Source organism: Narcine bancroftii, chromosome 6, assembly GCF_036971445.1.
Source record: "Narcine bancroftii isolate sNarBan1 chromosome 6, sNarBan1.hap1, whole genome shotgun sequence".
In the NCBI taxonomy this organism is placed as follows: domain Eukaryota; kingdom Metazoa; phylum Chordata; class Chondrichthyes; order Torpediniformes; family Narcinidae; genus Narcine; species Narcine bancroftii.
In genome coordinates, this window is record NC_091474.1 from 196,372,954 (window position 1) to 196,389,936 (window position 16,983).

The 16,983-nt window shown below is 37.5% G+C and overlaps 1 protein-coding gene across 7 annotated transcripts in view; it reads right to left on the bottom strand.

The window, feature by feature from the left end:
• fbxl4 (F-box and leucine-rich repeat protein 4) overlaps positions 1–16,983 on the bottom strand; it is a 102,782-nt gene that overhangs the window by 32,379 nt on the left and 53,420 nt on the right. For all 7 annotated transcript variants that reach the window (XM_069887126.1, XM_069887128.1, XM_069887124.1 and 4 more), the window contains 2 exons: positions 6,505–6,749; positions 4,005–4,218 (listed from right to left, as the gene is read on the bottom strand). In XM_069887126.1, coding sequence (XP_069743227.1) covers positions 4,005–4,218; positions 6,505–6,749 — 459 coding nt within the window. The remainder of the gene's footprint in view (positions 1–4,004; positions 4,219–6,504; positions 6,750–16,983) is intronic.

The window sequence follows — 16,983 nt, forward strand, 5'->3', positions numbered from 1 at the left end:
CATCTACTTTTGATGATTTAGGTAAGGCTCTGCAACCAATGTAACCTAGAACTTAAACACTTCTCAAAGAGCCTCTTTATAACACAAAACACATTTTAAAAACCAGAATTGTTTAAAAAAAAAAATCTTGGAATTTATACCTTGCAGATCAATTAAAATGCTTTAAATAGTTCTGCGCTAAAAGCACAGATGTCATCTTTCCCTCAGTCTTCCTACTTTTATATCCTTCTCATCCACTATCCCATGGACTTCTGTCATGTCCAAACTGCAATTTGATCAGCCCTAAAATCTTTGACATTTCCATATTTCTCCATTTCTGCCCACTTCTGTATCCCACTGTCATAATTGGGCAGCCATATTTTCAACTGGCAAGGACAGAAACTTTAGAATTTATTCTCCAAGTCATTCTCTCAGTTCAATGAAATTCATCTTTTGGTCACCTGCTCTAATACTGCTCCTCTGTATCTAAATAGCAATGCATCACAGGATAGTTGTTAAATAAATGCGCGTTGTTAGCTACTTCAAGATGAAGACTGCTTCACAAATGACTTGAATATTCCCTCAAATGCCAATTTTCACATGACCCTCAGCTCTCATTGTGCACCAATCAAAGCTGAGAATCAGTCTCCCAATCAATGGTGAAGAGGGTTATTAGAAAACAATCACCTATATGTGCCTGATTCCCTTTGCTTCCGAACCCAGTGATAAAGTCGACTACAGCATTATCAGAAACAGCAAAACTTTCCACAGGCAAAGGGTCAAACCTAGGACAATTCTTTTAAGTACAGCTCAATTTCATATTGAGTATAAAACTTACTTGGTGAAATTCGCAAACCATTTTTAATTAAAGTTTATGATTGGAGGCAATCTTCCATCAATAAGCCAGACAAAAAATATTGCATTTTGAGATTCTTTCTTGAGTTCATAGATCACTGAATGCTAACATGCAGGTATAGCAAGCAATTAGAAAGAGTAATGGTGTATGGTTTTTAATATGAGGATTTAAGTGGAAAAGTAAAAAAGTCCCCGTCATTTACACAGTTAACTTATTCTCCCCTAGAAGCCTATCAAATCCCCTTTGATTCTTTTTGATACTAACTTAAATGGTTATTTTTACAGTCGTACTGGAAAGAACAAGAGTAGCAGGGACAAGCGAACACCATCACTAACCAGTTCCTCTCCAAATGTCAAACAATTCTGACTTGGAAATTAATTTACTTGGAAACTCCTTACCCAATGGAATAATAAGAATACCAACTAGAAGAACTATGGCGGTTCAAGCTCAGCACCACCTTCTTAATGGCACAGTAAATATTAGCTTTGTCAACAATATCTTAATCCCATAAACAGATAGTGATTTTAAAAAGTTTGAAGTTCAGCGGTCATGACAAGCTCCCACAAATAGCAAGGCATTAGGAACTGTCTTAATTTATAGAATAGTTGGGCAGGAGGCCTTTAGTGAATTGCATTCTCTCCTTCAAATTTGCATGATGGGACCATTTGTACACACCAGAAAGAGCAGATGGAGCTTCCTCTATTGTTTCATCAAAACATGGAATCTCTGAAACTGCAGCACTCACTCAGTGCCGCATTAGACTGTCAGCAATGATTTCTGTGTTCCAGTCTCTGAAGTGGAAGCCACAGGAATCTTAGAAACAGAAGTGTTACCCACTGGGCCCCAGCTGGCAACATGTATTAATGCAAGTTGTAACTTAAGTCAAAGAATGACCGGGATTGATACTTTAAATGATCCTCCAAATACAGTCACTATTTGTGCCAAAATTTCAATGATTATAAAATAAATAGCACAGCAAAGAGGGGACTTAATGTAAAGTATATTGTAGCAGATCACTAAAATTAAGTGCCCAATTGTAAATTATGTTAAATATATTTACTTACCTTTCCTAGTAGGATAACTTGTAGTTCTGAACCAGATAAAATAAATTGCACAAGTTTACCATTTCACCATTTTTGTCTAACACATACCCAGCTGTGAAGAACTGCCATGCAGTGCACCTATCTGTTATACACTTCTGGTTATTAAGTATAGAAAAATTCATAAAGAAATTGAATTGGCATTTCTGGTTCCTTGGTGAGACACTATTATGCATTTTCATAGCTGCAATTCAAAAAGATATTCACAAAAAGTCCGTAAAACACACTTTCTTGGGAAAAATAAACAAGTTCACTTTTTATAACCAAGGTTACTTGTGGTCTTTAAATCTTATTTTGTTTTACTAAATTCCATTATTCTGTCTCTACCTTGAAATAGCCATTAATTTCTTCATAATAAGCAGTGAATGCCAATTTTTCAGCAAGCTCTTGCAGACCACCATGTAATCAGTTTCCTTTGACAATCTCACAATTCTCATAATACATTTAAATTCCCATTTGATGGCACTTTGCTTAACTGTTACAAACAAAATTAATACAATTTGAATTGGCAATGAACAATGAAGACGTCAAAACAAAATTATTCACTTCATAATCACTCATGCAATAATAAGGCATAGCATATTTAATTTGTTCAGTACATAAAATATAAAAGCTGTGGTTGCATTGAACATTGATAGTGTTCAGCTGTACTCAATCGTCATCTTTGTTCTTGTGGTTTCTCAAGTTACTAAAAGATCTTGGTCTAATTCATCATTTAACTCCAGGGTTACGACAGGACACAGAAGATTACTCAATCCAACATTCATCAAATGTGAAAGACTATAGTAAGGCAAGTTCCTTAATGTAATTGCATCTGTAACTCCCTTTGGACCAACAATCTCCATTCTTCTATGTATATCCTTACTGCCTCAGAAAATGGAGGGATACTTTCCAACTACATTAAGAGGGAAAACAAGAGGGCAAAAAGAGGACATGAGATAACTCTTGCAGATAAGGTAAAGGAGAATCCAAAGAGATTCTACATTAAAAGCAAAAGGGAAATTAAAGACAGAACAGGTCTCCTTAATGAACATCTATATATAAAGCCACAGGAGATGAACAAGGTCTCACCTCACTGTGGAGAAGGTCATGAAAATGAAGGAATAACGGGAAATGAATAGTTATGTCTTAGAACATATCCACATTACAAAAGAGATTCTGGCAATCTTCTGACAAGATTTTTGTTTTGAAAATCTAACCAAGGATTGATAAGGGAATGAATGAGGTCTACTTGGACTTTAGCAAGCCTGTTGATGAACAGGAATTCCTCTCTCATTGAAAGGCAATTAGTACAGCATTCATTTCCATCTGATAGGCAACTTTTCACTATTTCCCAGGAAACAAAATATTTTCCTAACTCAATAACCCCTGGCTCCAATCCAACACAGCCACCTAGAGCCATCCAGAGAACCACTTGGCCTTTACTTTTGCCTTCATTCTAACATAGAAGTAATTTCCCAGGCACACTATCTCATCTTAACCAAACATGCCATCTCAAATGCCAGTTACAAAGTGTGAAGAAGATTTCCTGGAATTTCAATATGTATTAATTTGTATGGATTATTTTTCTATAAAGTGTATTTTTTTTAATTTCCAAGGCTCCTCAAGCTTTAAATCTACTTGCATGCATAAGGGTTGCTCTTTATTGGGAATAAAAATTCACTGAAACAAACAGCAATGTAGCTCTCACATCAGGTCAAAGCCACAGCAAACAATCAACACAAATTCAATAATTTTTCCTGACCTTCCTAATAAAAATTGTACATCTAATGAGCATGCAATGAAGCTAATTGCACTTGAATCTCAAGAATTTGGACAAAATCGGAATGATCATTTTGGATCCTAGAAGTCTGGCATCAGTCTGGGAATGTCTACAGTATATAGGTACATAAGGCCTTATACACAACAGAAAAGACAACAAGAAAGACAATAGAACCATTGAAATTTTTTAAAAAAATATTGTTTCATTCAGTGCACATTCCTCAAACATGCTTGTGTTTCATTTAAAGAATACACAGTAGCATTAAGCAATTCTCTGTTAGAGTGCCAATCACTGCAGGAGTTCTTACCTCAATTTTTGTGCGGTAAACGACCAGACGTCGGAGACCTGAGATCTTAGCAACATGGCAGAAAGCCTGAGTGTTTAGTTTATCACAGGATGAAAGGTTCAGCTCTTGGAGGTTTGGGCACATCTGAGCAATAACCTCGAGGCAAGTTTCATTCAGGAAGTGGCAACAGGCCAATTCTAGGCGCACCAGCTCAAATCCACACACTTGCATGAATCTGCACAGGAAGCACAGCAATCAAAGGGTTAATTCCTGTCAAAGTACCAGGCGTCAAGCTGTGAGCTTATGCACTAGGCATCACATAAAGAGGGAACGTCAGGACTAAGCTATAGAAAAACAGCAGATGTTACAGTGGAAGTGAAAAGGTGCAAAGCTCTGAATTAATATATGGAACAGATCTGAAAATGGGTCATTGCCTGTGGAATTATTCATCCAATAGGTAAACTGGCACCCAAGTTAAAGTACTCAAATGAAGCTGCTCATCATTTGTAAAAATTATCTAACATGTCAATTAGAAATTCCAATGAAAAATGAAGTCAACATGCATAAACTATTGAAATATGTTGACAAAATAATCTGAGCAGTAAAGTCATCCTATTGTGCACTTTCAAGTGATAATGGGCCTATTGTGGGATTTCTGTATTTTTTGTTTTTGTTCCAGGACAATATGATAGTAAGAATTATGTCATCACTTCATTGACAATAAAAATAAATGAATGTAAATGAAGAAACATTGGTGCATTTCATTTCACCATTAAGCTGCAGCAGACTGAAGTAGTTAAAAATAGGGTATGTGGAAGATGATAGGAACTTAATAGGAACTCCAGAGATGTAGTATCTAATACAAAAATTGGAATATGAGCAAAATAGTGTTAAAATCTATTATTTAGTGGTTATTACATTTTGAATGAAGGAAGAGAGGCTTTGAAAAGCTTGAAAAAAAATCAGCATTTTATATATATATATATTAAATTAGTGGTTCTCAACCTTTTTCTTTCCTCTCACAGACCACTTTAAGTAACCCCTATGCCATCGGTGCTCTTTGATTAGTAAGGGATTGGGAAGGTTAAGAATCTCTGCTATAAACCTAAATGTTAGTAAAATATTTAGCTTGAGAAAAATTGTCATTGGCCCACTTCCTTTGGAGTTATGAAACTGTGCACATAATAAGTCAATTAGGTACAATTAAAATAGAGCTTTTCAAACCTCTTCTTTCCACCCATGTACCACCCTAAGCAATCCCTTACTAATTACAGAGCAGCTATGGCATAGGGATTACTTAAATTGGTATGTGAGTGGAAATAAAAAAGTTGAGAACCACTGTATTAAATTGTTATTGCATTAAAAAAAAGTTGTTATTTATTCAAATATTTGTTTCTCCTCCAATCCAACTTAAATTAGAGCATTCTAAGCTTTGTTAGGAAAAATATCCTTCATCTTATTCTGGTGGATTTCCTTCCAAATTTTGTAAATAAATTGACTTTTTAAAAACAAGTGAAGAGGTGAAAATTTTAAAAAATCAAAGCAATTTTGATTGGTTTGTCTGAGAACAAAGCATCGGAATACATAATGCACAAAGATGTATGCACAATCCTTTGTGCATCCAATATACATAAGGAATAGAAATAATATGAATGTTAATAAATCTTAATGTTGCAGATTCATACAAATGATCATTTTCAAACAGCCAGCATGACAGTATTCATGTCATTGGGCAGACTTTTCATCTAACCACCTTTTCAAGAAAGAATGCAGCTTTTTATAGAACTTAAAGGGGACAGAGTAGAAGAAAATTTGGGTGCTAAAGTAAAACCAGAATACAAAAATAATCAAATTTATTTTAAATAATTAAATTTTATCTCTCATAGGCAGAATATTTATTATCTATTTCCAATGGGCAAGCACTGTCACTAGTCAATGCACTGCAAGGAAAACAGCTTCTTTACTGCAAGGATTTCCCAAAGGCGATTCGGCTTTCAATAGAAACTATATTCTACACAAGGTTAAATGATTTCCAAGAATTCCCTCAAATCCTGAGGAAAATGAGCCCCGTATTAGCAGGCACAGAAAGCTGAGGCCTATTATTCCCTGGTGGATGCATGGTAGAGCAGTGCAAAATCCATTGGGAACCATCTTATAAACTATAGCAGACATATTAAGATTAATTAAAATCAGAAATCCATCCCATAATGCAGTTAAACAGTGACTATTTGCAAAATCAGAATTTAAGAAAGCAATTTCTCTTCTTGGTGGCCTTCTCATTCCAGTAAGGCTAAATCTCCTTCTTCTTATTTCACCATCAATAGTTTAAGGAGCCTTGTCCTTTCATTTGATTTTTGTATTAAAGCCACATCATTCAAAAATGACCAACTGCCCTTCAAAAGGGCATCACCTGCATTAATATAAACTTTGTAGTGGCTGATCACCGATGACGCACTGAAACATTTAACATACTTTCACCTCTCATCAGTGGATTTTATTCATGAATTACTTTAACACTGACCTGCTGAATCCTTGCACAGTGATAGATCCTCTATTCCCCGTCCAAGACAGATTTAACCACTGCACAAGGGTGCAACGGGACTGCAGGTGTTCCAGAGAGGCATCATTCAAGCCTGCCCAGTAAGGTTGTAAACTGAGCTGGACATACTGAAGAGGGTCATAGCAATGCTGGTGTAGCAACTTACAGGTCTGTGCCAATTGACAAAGATCTGGCACTGTCAGATGACTGAGAATCAGCTGGATTAACTGTGGGAGAAACAAACAGTATAGGAAATGCAAGAACTTCACTGCATTTTACACATGAAGGAAATGGGCAGATTCCTTTCAAAATTAGCGTTTGTGAGAATTTGAAAATGTGTTTTGTTCACCAACTATTCCTTGCTTTGATTCATTACAATAATCATCCAATTCACTATTCATGTTGTGAAAACTAGGTAGTGGCTACAAGTGGTTCAACTGCAAAACTGTTACAGTCTCATCCAGTTTCATTACTCATCATCTACACTTGCAGTGGGGATTAATGCAAAGGAATGAGGAACACACATGCTAGCTGATTTTTCACTTTCTGATATAATTGAGTGAATATAATTACATTGCCATTCCTCTCATTTTCCAAGCTGAGAACAGTGATTGAGGAAACTTTTCATTGCATTTACAGAACATGCTCAAGGCAGATATTTGTGGAAAATTCAGTCAGCCATAATCAACTAGATACAAAATAGAATCTGAAAATGTCTCAAATACCTTTGGTCGTAGGGGGCGAGAGGGAAAGTGGCAGGGAATGGCACATTAAGGGTAGGATAAGAAAAATAAGTAGAATCAGAATTTCAGAATCAGAATTTATTGTCCTGAAATTCAGTGCTCTGCAGCAGCATCAGACATGTACATTCATTTTATACCATCTTACTACATCACTGTAAGAAAAAAACAATGATAAGAGTGCATGGGAGAAAGACAGTGTCTTTGGTTCATCAAACTATTGATTATTCAGAAATCCGATGGCAGTGGGGAAGAAGCTATCCTTGTGTCGTTGAGTGCTTGTCTTCAAGCTCATGTACATTCCCCCCCGCCCCCCCATGTTCACAAATTGAAGAGGGCATGGTCTAGATGGCGGGGGTCTTTGAGGATAGAGACTGTTTTCTTAAGATACCTCCTCATGTAGATGTCCTCAATGGAGTGAAGTTTGCAGCCTGTGATGTGGCAGACTGAGTTAATAACCCCCTGCAGATTATTCTTGTATTGAGAGTTGACGCCTCCATGCAACCAATCAAATACTCTCCACGATACGCATGTAAAAGTTTACAAGAGAGACATTCCAAACCTCCTCACATGCCTAACAAAGTATAGCCGCTTGCATGCCTTCTTTGTGATTGTATCAACGTGATGGCTCTAGGACAGATCCTAGAGAAGCACCCAGAAATTTGAAATTCTGGACCCTCTCAACCACTGAGCCCTCGATAAGGACTGGGTTGTGTTCCCCTGACTTCCTCCTGAAGCCCATAATAATTTCCTTGGTTTTATTAACGAGGAGCCCAAGATTGTTATCTTGCACCATTCAACGAGCTGATTTATCCCCCTCCTGTATGTCTCTTCATTGTTGTCTGTGATTCTGCCAACTGTGGCGTCGTCGGCAAACTTGTAGATGGCATTGGAATTGTGTCTGGCCAGTCATGGATGTATAGCGAGTAGAGCAATGGGCTGAGCAAGCATCTTTGGGGTGCACCTGTGTTGATAATCAGTGAGAAGGAGACATTATTTCTTTCCAATTCGTACCGACTATGGTCTTCCGATGAAAAAAATTAAGGATACAGTTGTGGGGTGGGGGAGGTGGAAGGAAGATGGGGGATGGTACAGAGGCCTAGAGTTTGTAGCTTCTCAACCAGCATTGAGGGAAATAATGGTATTGAAGGCCAAGTTGTAGTCAATGAAGAGCAACTATAAGTATGAATTATTGTTTTCAAGGTGATCCAGAGCTGTGTGGAGGGCCAGCGATATTGTATTTGCTGTGGAGCGATTGTGACGATAGGCGAACTGGTGGATCAAGATTTTTGCTTAGGTACGTGTTAATTCTGGCCATGACCAGCCTCTCAAAGCATGTCATCAACAAAGAGGTTAGTGTTACTGAGGGGTAGACATTGAGGCAACTCACACTGCTCTTCTTGGATACCAGGATGATTGATGCCTTTTTGAATCAGGTTGAGACCTCTGACTGTCGTAATGAGCGATTTAAAACGTCCACGAGCACTCTGGCTAGTTGGTTGGCGCAGGTTTTCAATACCCTGCCAGGTACACCATCCGGGCCTGTCGCCTTGAGAGGGTTCACCCTCTTGAATGATGTTCTGACATAGTCCTCAGAGACAGATGCCACAGGCTCGTCAGCCATTTCAGGATTTCTAGTAGGTATAGGCGTTCAGTTGATTTGCATGGAGGCATCACAACTGTCTTTAGCATCTGCCTTTGCCTTTGTAGGCTGTAATGGCCTGCACTCCCTGCCATAGCTGGCATGTATGTCTCTAGCCTCCTGAATTGCCACTCTGCTTCGGATATAGCCTTCTGCAGGTTGTACATGGACTTCTTGCAAAGATCTCTATCCCTAGCCTGAAACACCCTTGTTCTCTCCTTCAGCAGACTGCAGATTAGACTCCAACTCCACTTTCCGAATAGGTTTTTATATTATTATTCTTCACCTGGCTGAAAGTGAAACATCCTTTTTCATGTAGATCTAGCCTGGATTTGAACTGGCCTGACAAGACTATACATAGTGGGTATTGCAGTTATATGTGTTCTGCTGCTATAAATGTGGAACAGCTGTTTAGTTACTGAAGACGTGCACACCCTTCTACATCTGCTATCACACATGCACTGTGGCACTGAACAGGCATCTGCTCCTCAATTTGATTCCTCCAAAGCCTTCTTTTCATTACCTGAAAAAACATTTTTTTTCCACCTGTAACAGTCCTTCTCAGATCTTTTTAAAAACAGGATCTCTCCAATGTACCAGTATTGACTGCACTGGATCTTGAAGACAATCCAAACTCATTACCTCGAAAGCAAAACAGAAATTAGTGGCGTGAAAAACAATCCATGATGTTTTTACTAAAAAGAAACTGGCTGATGGATCTGCACTTCTTGTTCACAGCTGTTCCCCCCCCCCCCTCCCTTCTAGAATTCTCTCCCTCTCTTATCAACCCATCGATGGTATTCTTTCATATTTACTGCCCCATTTGGTCTTTTCAGCTAGCCACACCATCTCTAAACATTGTACAACTGGGTAGATGCACTTGCAGAACATCATTACAATAATGCCTCAATTTTACTTATGAATTAACAGTTCAGGGATGAAAGTACCTCAACACTCTCTGCCCACAAGCCCAAAATGAAAACTCACAATTTACATTAGGACAAAACATGAATGCAGACTGCTGCGAATAATGAGCAAGTCAGGCAAAGCAGCTTCAGTGGAGAGGAGCTTGTGGTCTTATCATTACCCTGCATCAGAAAGTATTCATGTGGTTGATATGTTGCTTACTAATTTAACGTCTCCTCATTACCAAGGAGCAGAGACTTTAGTTTTGTTTTTTTGCATCTCTCGTATCCTATGCATACAAATAAAGGGCTGAGTGAAACAAAACTGCAAGTGTTTAGCTGTTTAAATGGCAGCAAGCCTGGGACTTCAGCAAATGAGCTGTCAATCTCAAATCTCAGATGGAATCCAGTGACAGAAGCCCAGTCTAGCTGGGATTCGCTGGAAATAAGAGTGTAGATTAGGCCAGTCCAAATTGTTATCATCTGCTGTATGATCGAGTTCTCCACAGATTTCAACAGGAATAGAGTTGTGGATTAAGAGGCAAATGAAGAGGTAAATTCTTTTTAAGTTTTGTTTTATTATTTATTGGTCTTAGTATGTCCTTTTTTGGTAATATTTTTAAAAACTATTATCACACACACAAACAAACAACTGTAATAGCCAGCAAAACTGGGCAAAGGATTTGGCCTGCTTTCAAGGATTTCAGTGACATTTTTGGGACAAGTCTACATGAATGGCTCTGATGAACAACAACAATTGAAATCAAACATGTCCTGGGCCAACAACATGATCCCTCTGCATCAGGACCTCGTAAGTATGGACGTCAGACAATAAAATTTCAAATGGATACCTGGCAAGTGGACCACATCAGCATTATTTTAAGCAAGGCCCACTCAAAGATTTATATTGGTTTTGGAACTGGAGTACGCAAGCAGATTGCTGGCACGTACCTATAATGCATCCCACAAGACAAAACTGAAATCAAAACCAAACCTCTCACAGTAATCTATAAAATTGCAATATTTGCTGATTAAGTCATTACTCTGCTAGATATGGTAAACCTTTGGTATATGGCACCAATGGTAGATGCCTGATAAGTTCCTGATGCCTGATATTTTCCGGTTGCTTAAGACTTACTCTTACAATGCCTAACTAATACACCTGCATTGAGAATAAATAGTTTAAAAGATAAAAGACAATAATACGATATTGTACTTACACGGAACAAACTGCTCTTGCATGAATATATAAAACTTAAAAGCATTTTACTTTATTTGCAGTCCCATTCTTTGAAAACATTTAAGCGTCGTTGCATCTGCAGGTTCCTCCCCTCCACAGAGTCACCGAAAGATGAATAAGAACATTAAAGATAATTAAATCCTCCCTCCCAAGTTTACACATGAAAACTCTGATTGGGCGATTCTTACCTACACAGTGATAAAGAGCTACATTAAGAAAGTCACCCCAACGACGAGTGGCATCAACCAGCTCTTCATCCTGGGTGATGCCATTTTATCAAACACCTGCTACGAGCAAACCATAGCCAAGGCATTCTGCTATCTGAATGTTTCCTTTCATCTTCAAAGTGTTACTTCAGAGAACATTTACTTTCACAATTTTAAATGTACATATTTTAACCTATTATTTTATTCTTATTTATTTTAATATTTTACATTTATTTTCCTCTATTTTCTTTTTTGCTGGTTGCTCGAATTCCAGACAACAAGGGTTTTACTGTACTTAAAATGACCTTCTTTACTCATTAGCTCCAATGGGAGATGTGTAAAACCAGATGCATGCCTGCTTCCATTCGCAACTATATGGTCTAAAAGCAGCATTCAGTTTGGCCCCGAGGATCTCATGACCATTTATCAGGGCACACAAGTCCAGCTGCACCCCAACTATCCTTTCACCCCTCTTATTGAACAACGCCTCCTCTAATATGGCAAAGAGGGGTCCCACATTTGCCTCATTGCTGACTTCAGGACCCAGAACTGTTGAAATAATTATTCATGATTCTAAGAGGCTGCATAAGTAGAAGAGAGCTCAGCAGGAGTAGCATGCTGCTACCACCAATGTCTGGTGCATAGCACATGATCATATTAAAAATATAGGAGAAGTCCAAGAAGGATTTTTTCTTCTGATTACAAATCAACTTTCATTTTAAATTAGTTATAACCTCTGTCAACAGGCAAAGGCAACAAGCACATAGAGACATGGGCAGCACGGTTGGCATAGCAGTTAGCACAATGCCTTTACAGCAGCAGTGATCAGGACCGGGGTTTCAATTCCACACTGTCTGTAAGCAGTTTGTATGCTCTCCCTGTGTCTGTATGGGTTTTCCCTGGGGCTCCGTTTTCTTCCCACTGTTCGAAACATACCCGTGGTGTAGGTTAATTGGGTGTAAATTAGACAGCATGGACTCGTGGGCCAAAATGACCTGTTATACATACGGCAGTATGTCTAAATTTTAAAACATTTACATTTATAAACCACAACCTTTACAGGGTCTCTTCGAATTCCTGATGTGGAAAAAAAAATACCATTGTACTATTATCACTGGGTCCTGGAACAGCCAACATAAATCCTTTCCAACATCCATGAAAGGATAGGCGAGGATGGGCATAAATATTGGACTCACCACTGGCACCTACATCCTGTGAATAATTTGTTTCTTAAAGTGACAATTTGCCACATGTCTGATCACTCAGCATGGTTTTGTTCTCCAGCATTACAAGTCCCCATTCACCCACAGTCTGATTTCATTTTCATGCTCTCTCGAAATAGTGCTGACCACCAAGAAATAAATATTCTCTCATTCAGTGCTAAATTTTGTTCATGGGTCTCAAATTGGTTCCAAGCACAAATTCAAGAACAACGATTTGTTATCATGAATTAAATGCTCCCTTTTCTTCATTATTTCCATTGCACAGCACTGATCAATTATGAGCACACAGTGGAGTTTCAACTAATGAATGGCTTTGTTCACAAAAGCATTTGATTATTGGAGTGCACTCATTCTTGACCTGGGTAATCCAATCCACTTGGCAGCGAAAGCAAGGCTGTTCAAGGTACATGCTGTCTTTTAGGCAGAGCAGTCAAAACAAGAAGCTAATCGCAAATCTACAGTTCATTGAAAATTCATATATAGTTAACACAATAACTACCGTGACCATGTTCTCCAAAGTGTTCTAACCTCAGGCATTAACTACAGAGCTGGGCAAAGCAGTGAACAACATGATGAAATGAATAATAATTTCAGCAAATTTAATGCACAATCTAGATTACACAAAATTGTTCCTGACAACTACTATATTATTTCTAATTTCAGATGAGTATAAGATGACTTGACGTGAGAAGAAATGTCAAACAGTTAGAATAAAGAGCTGGGCAGTAAGACTGCTGAATGAATGATGAGCTGGTATAATAACTCTCCGATGCTCTACTATTCATTTATTAATAATATTTATTTTAAATGCTTGTATACATATAACAGACTTGTCTGCAAGTGTGCTTGGACTATGGACTGAAGAACGCTATTTTGTCAGGTTGCACTAGTACCATCTGATGATTAATAAACTTGAATAGGCTTCCGAAAGTTATACAATGTTTCACAAGCCGTGATCAATTCTATGTGAACATAAATACCTACAAAAATATACTTGTAAGCAACCACTCTTCAAAAATGGCAAACATTGAGATTTATCATCTGCTCTGAACAATGCATCTATTGTGATATACTTTCCAATCAAAATTACCGAGAAACAAGCCATAGTGGGAAACTGATTTTCTCTTGCCACATGTGGTCTATTTGGACTCAAGTGGCAAATCAATCAAGTCACTTTAAACCACAAATAACCATACTCATTTCCACATCAAATCATTGGAGAATCTGGAATTGATTCAATCTCCGCATAAGTGTTCAAAAAGTATTTCCCGAGGCTTAATCAAGAGGTTCACCTCAGGAGACCCATTTTAAGTTTAAATTCCTCCTCCTCCTCAAATTATTCAAATTTTGGATTATATAGCTTAAAAAATATCAAATGCATTAATCCAAACAAAGGAATAGAAATGAAAATCTATAAGCTTGGTCAGAAAGTCGAAGGAATTGTTTGTAAGTAAAGAAGAGTAATGAATTTTTTGCTCAATCTGTTAAATACTCAATCTGACAGGGGCAGAATCTCATCAGTTCTTATCCTGCAACAACTCTCTTGGCCTCTATTTACTCAACAAGTCATGTTTCAATAAGTCAAAGGTGTGCCACAAACCCAATAATATTATACAGTATTCTGAGCTTATCCCTAACCAATACCAACTTCTAGTCATATTTTGGGAAATGAAGCATCGACCTGACTAGAAAACCAAGATAATCAAAGATTTTGTTTTTAATCCCATGAATTTGTGCTTCAGGAACATCAAGGAATTAAGCTAAGTTTTAAGAAGAACCAATTATTTCTCTCACATACCATGTGGCAAATAAAAAAAAAACACCATTAACTTGAAAAAAAAACTGGAGCTTTATTATCACAAGATGAAGTATCTCATTCATAGATGCTACAGCATAAACTTTGAATAAATTAATCTGGCTTGTGATAAGCTAATTCCTGCAATTTTTTGACCATCAAATAGTGTTTTATTTAAATTATAATGACGACAAACCAGGGCATATTCAAGTTAAATGTTGGTGCTCGTTATTTTCATGCCAATACTTCCTTAACTTTCATGGTGTAAACTGCTCATAATTGGAAATGTAGTCTCATTATATTGTGACAGAGAATATAGATATGTTTTTGGGAGATAAATTGGGAAAGGTTTGTTAGAGTAAGTCACATACAAACACTTTAAAAACAGATCTTATTTAAAATACTGGAGCTCTGCCCCATGCTGGACCAACAGTCTTTGCAGGTGCTTTGGAGAGTGCCCAAGAGACTTCACTAATGGACTGTTGTTTATAAAAAGGCAACAGATGAAAGAGCTTGTTGGAGCTGCAGACTACCTGGAGCTGTTCTAAGAGTCATGTGCTTTTGCAAGCAGAGAGAGTCAAACAGGCTTTTTCTGAGAAAGTGCGAGAGAACGAGTGAGTGAGAGAGAGAGAGTGAGAGAGAGAGTAATAGAGAGAGAGAGAGAGAGAGAGAGAGAAACATGGCAAGCTTGTGGAAACTCCATGTGGAAGACTGGTTATAAGTGCTTGATTCAGCCTGGTCAAAGCCCTTGTGGTTCATGCAAGAGGAGAGGACTGGCTGTCTAATGTTTCACTTGGAATAAGAGAAACAAAGAAATTCTGTGGTGAGCTGAAAGAAAAAGGTTATCATCTGGAGAACCCTGAAGGGGGAAAGTTCTGTCAGCAAGACGCTGAAGTGGCTGGGTGTCCATCCTACAACAAATCTCTCTCTGAAAACTGACAGAACCTTCCTGAGTGTTAACCATTTACCTTTCAAGCACCAAAGCTTGGTGAACTTTATAAATGTTAAATTTTGTGAACAGTATAAGAATTGCCTGAAACCAGTGAACATGGAGGAATGAGAAGTGGGATTGGACTTTGAACCAAAGAACTTTTCTGATCTTACACACACATTACATACATTTGCACTTAGAATTAGAAGGGGGTTAAGTTAGATTAAATACGTCAATAGTGATAAGTTAAAGTTTGATTTTATTTTCATGTTTAAAGATAATTAAAAGCAATTTTGTTTAAGTAACCATTTGTCTTGGTGATTATCTATTGCTGATGGTTTTGGGTTTCTATGGGCTCATAACAATATCTTTTTTGAATCTTTTGATTATTGCTTATTTTTCTTTTTTCCTCTTCATCTCTTCCTTATTCCTGAACTCAATAGGGTCAAAATGAGAATTCAAAATACTTAAGTGAGTTTTCATTGCATAAAAATAATTGGTTCAAAATGTATAGGGGTGTAGGTTAATTTGGGTGGCATGGATTCGTAGGCCAAAATGGCCTGTTACTGTGCTGTATAATAAATAGAAGCTATTGGTTTTGGAGACAAAACTATAAGGTGTTTTATTGAACTACTGTTTAGCAATTGCTCCCAGATTTTGAATATGCTGATATAGTCCTGTTAATTGGAATGACATCAGCTGGTGCCCCTCATCCCATGGTTTATAGAAGTGGAAAGTTATTCTATGAATGCAACCCATCTTATAAATCATAATATTTTGGTTCAGCATCTGAAAATATACATGTCCAAACTAAATGTTTTATACAAAACAAATTGGCTTTAAATAACACATCTTTCAGAAATGTCTCCAAGAACCAAAGTTTCCTATGGCTGCAATTCAAATATAATTTGATATAGTTTTATGAATCAATACATTAGTCACTTTGTTTATATCAAGATTGCACAAGCGCCAAATAAACTTATTGACATTTTAGTGGTGTTGGATAAGGGAGGAATACTAGACACTGAAGAGAAACTTATACATTTCTTAGTGTATTCTGATGACATCATCAGGATGCGTCATTCTTTTTGTTGGTGGAGCGGAAGTGGGGAAGGGAAGAAGCATATGTAGTAGGGTTAAGTCAAAGACAATTTTATTAGTGTAATGTTGTATACTCCAATAAATTTTAAGCAGATAAAGAGTTGAGCTGCCAAAGCACACAGGGGGTCAGTCATCATCCATTGAGGGAGAGAAACAAATGTCCACACTTTAGGTTCATGACCTTTTATCAGAACTGGAAAAGTATGCTTTAAGTTGCAGAGAAGGGCAGGGTGAAGAGAAGAAAAGGAATGTCGATAAAAGGATGTAGATCACAAGGGGCTGGTATTTTCAGTTCCATTGCCCCAAGAGGTTATGAATCATGCTTCAGTGTACTGCTACAAATTCTAGTAACATTCAAGAATAGAATGCATGCAACCTATATTATCATATGACAGACAAAGTGCCGGCACTTTTCTTCCATGCCCATATGGTGGTTTTCTTTAACCAAGGTAGCAAGATTTCAGAAGTTACTTTTGTAATTTGCTTGCTCAGGGAATTGCAATATAAAATTAACAACTGCTACGTGAAATCAAGATTTATTTATTATCATGCAATAAAACAAGTATAATATTACATAAAATTAACTTGTCTGCCATAAGACAGACAGATTCACCATCAGCAAAAATTGCTGAGCGCCTCTTACAATCAGAGAAAGAGCAAAAGAGTCCCTCCAGAGTT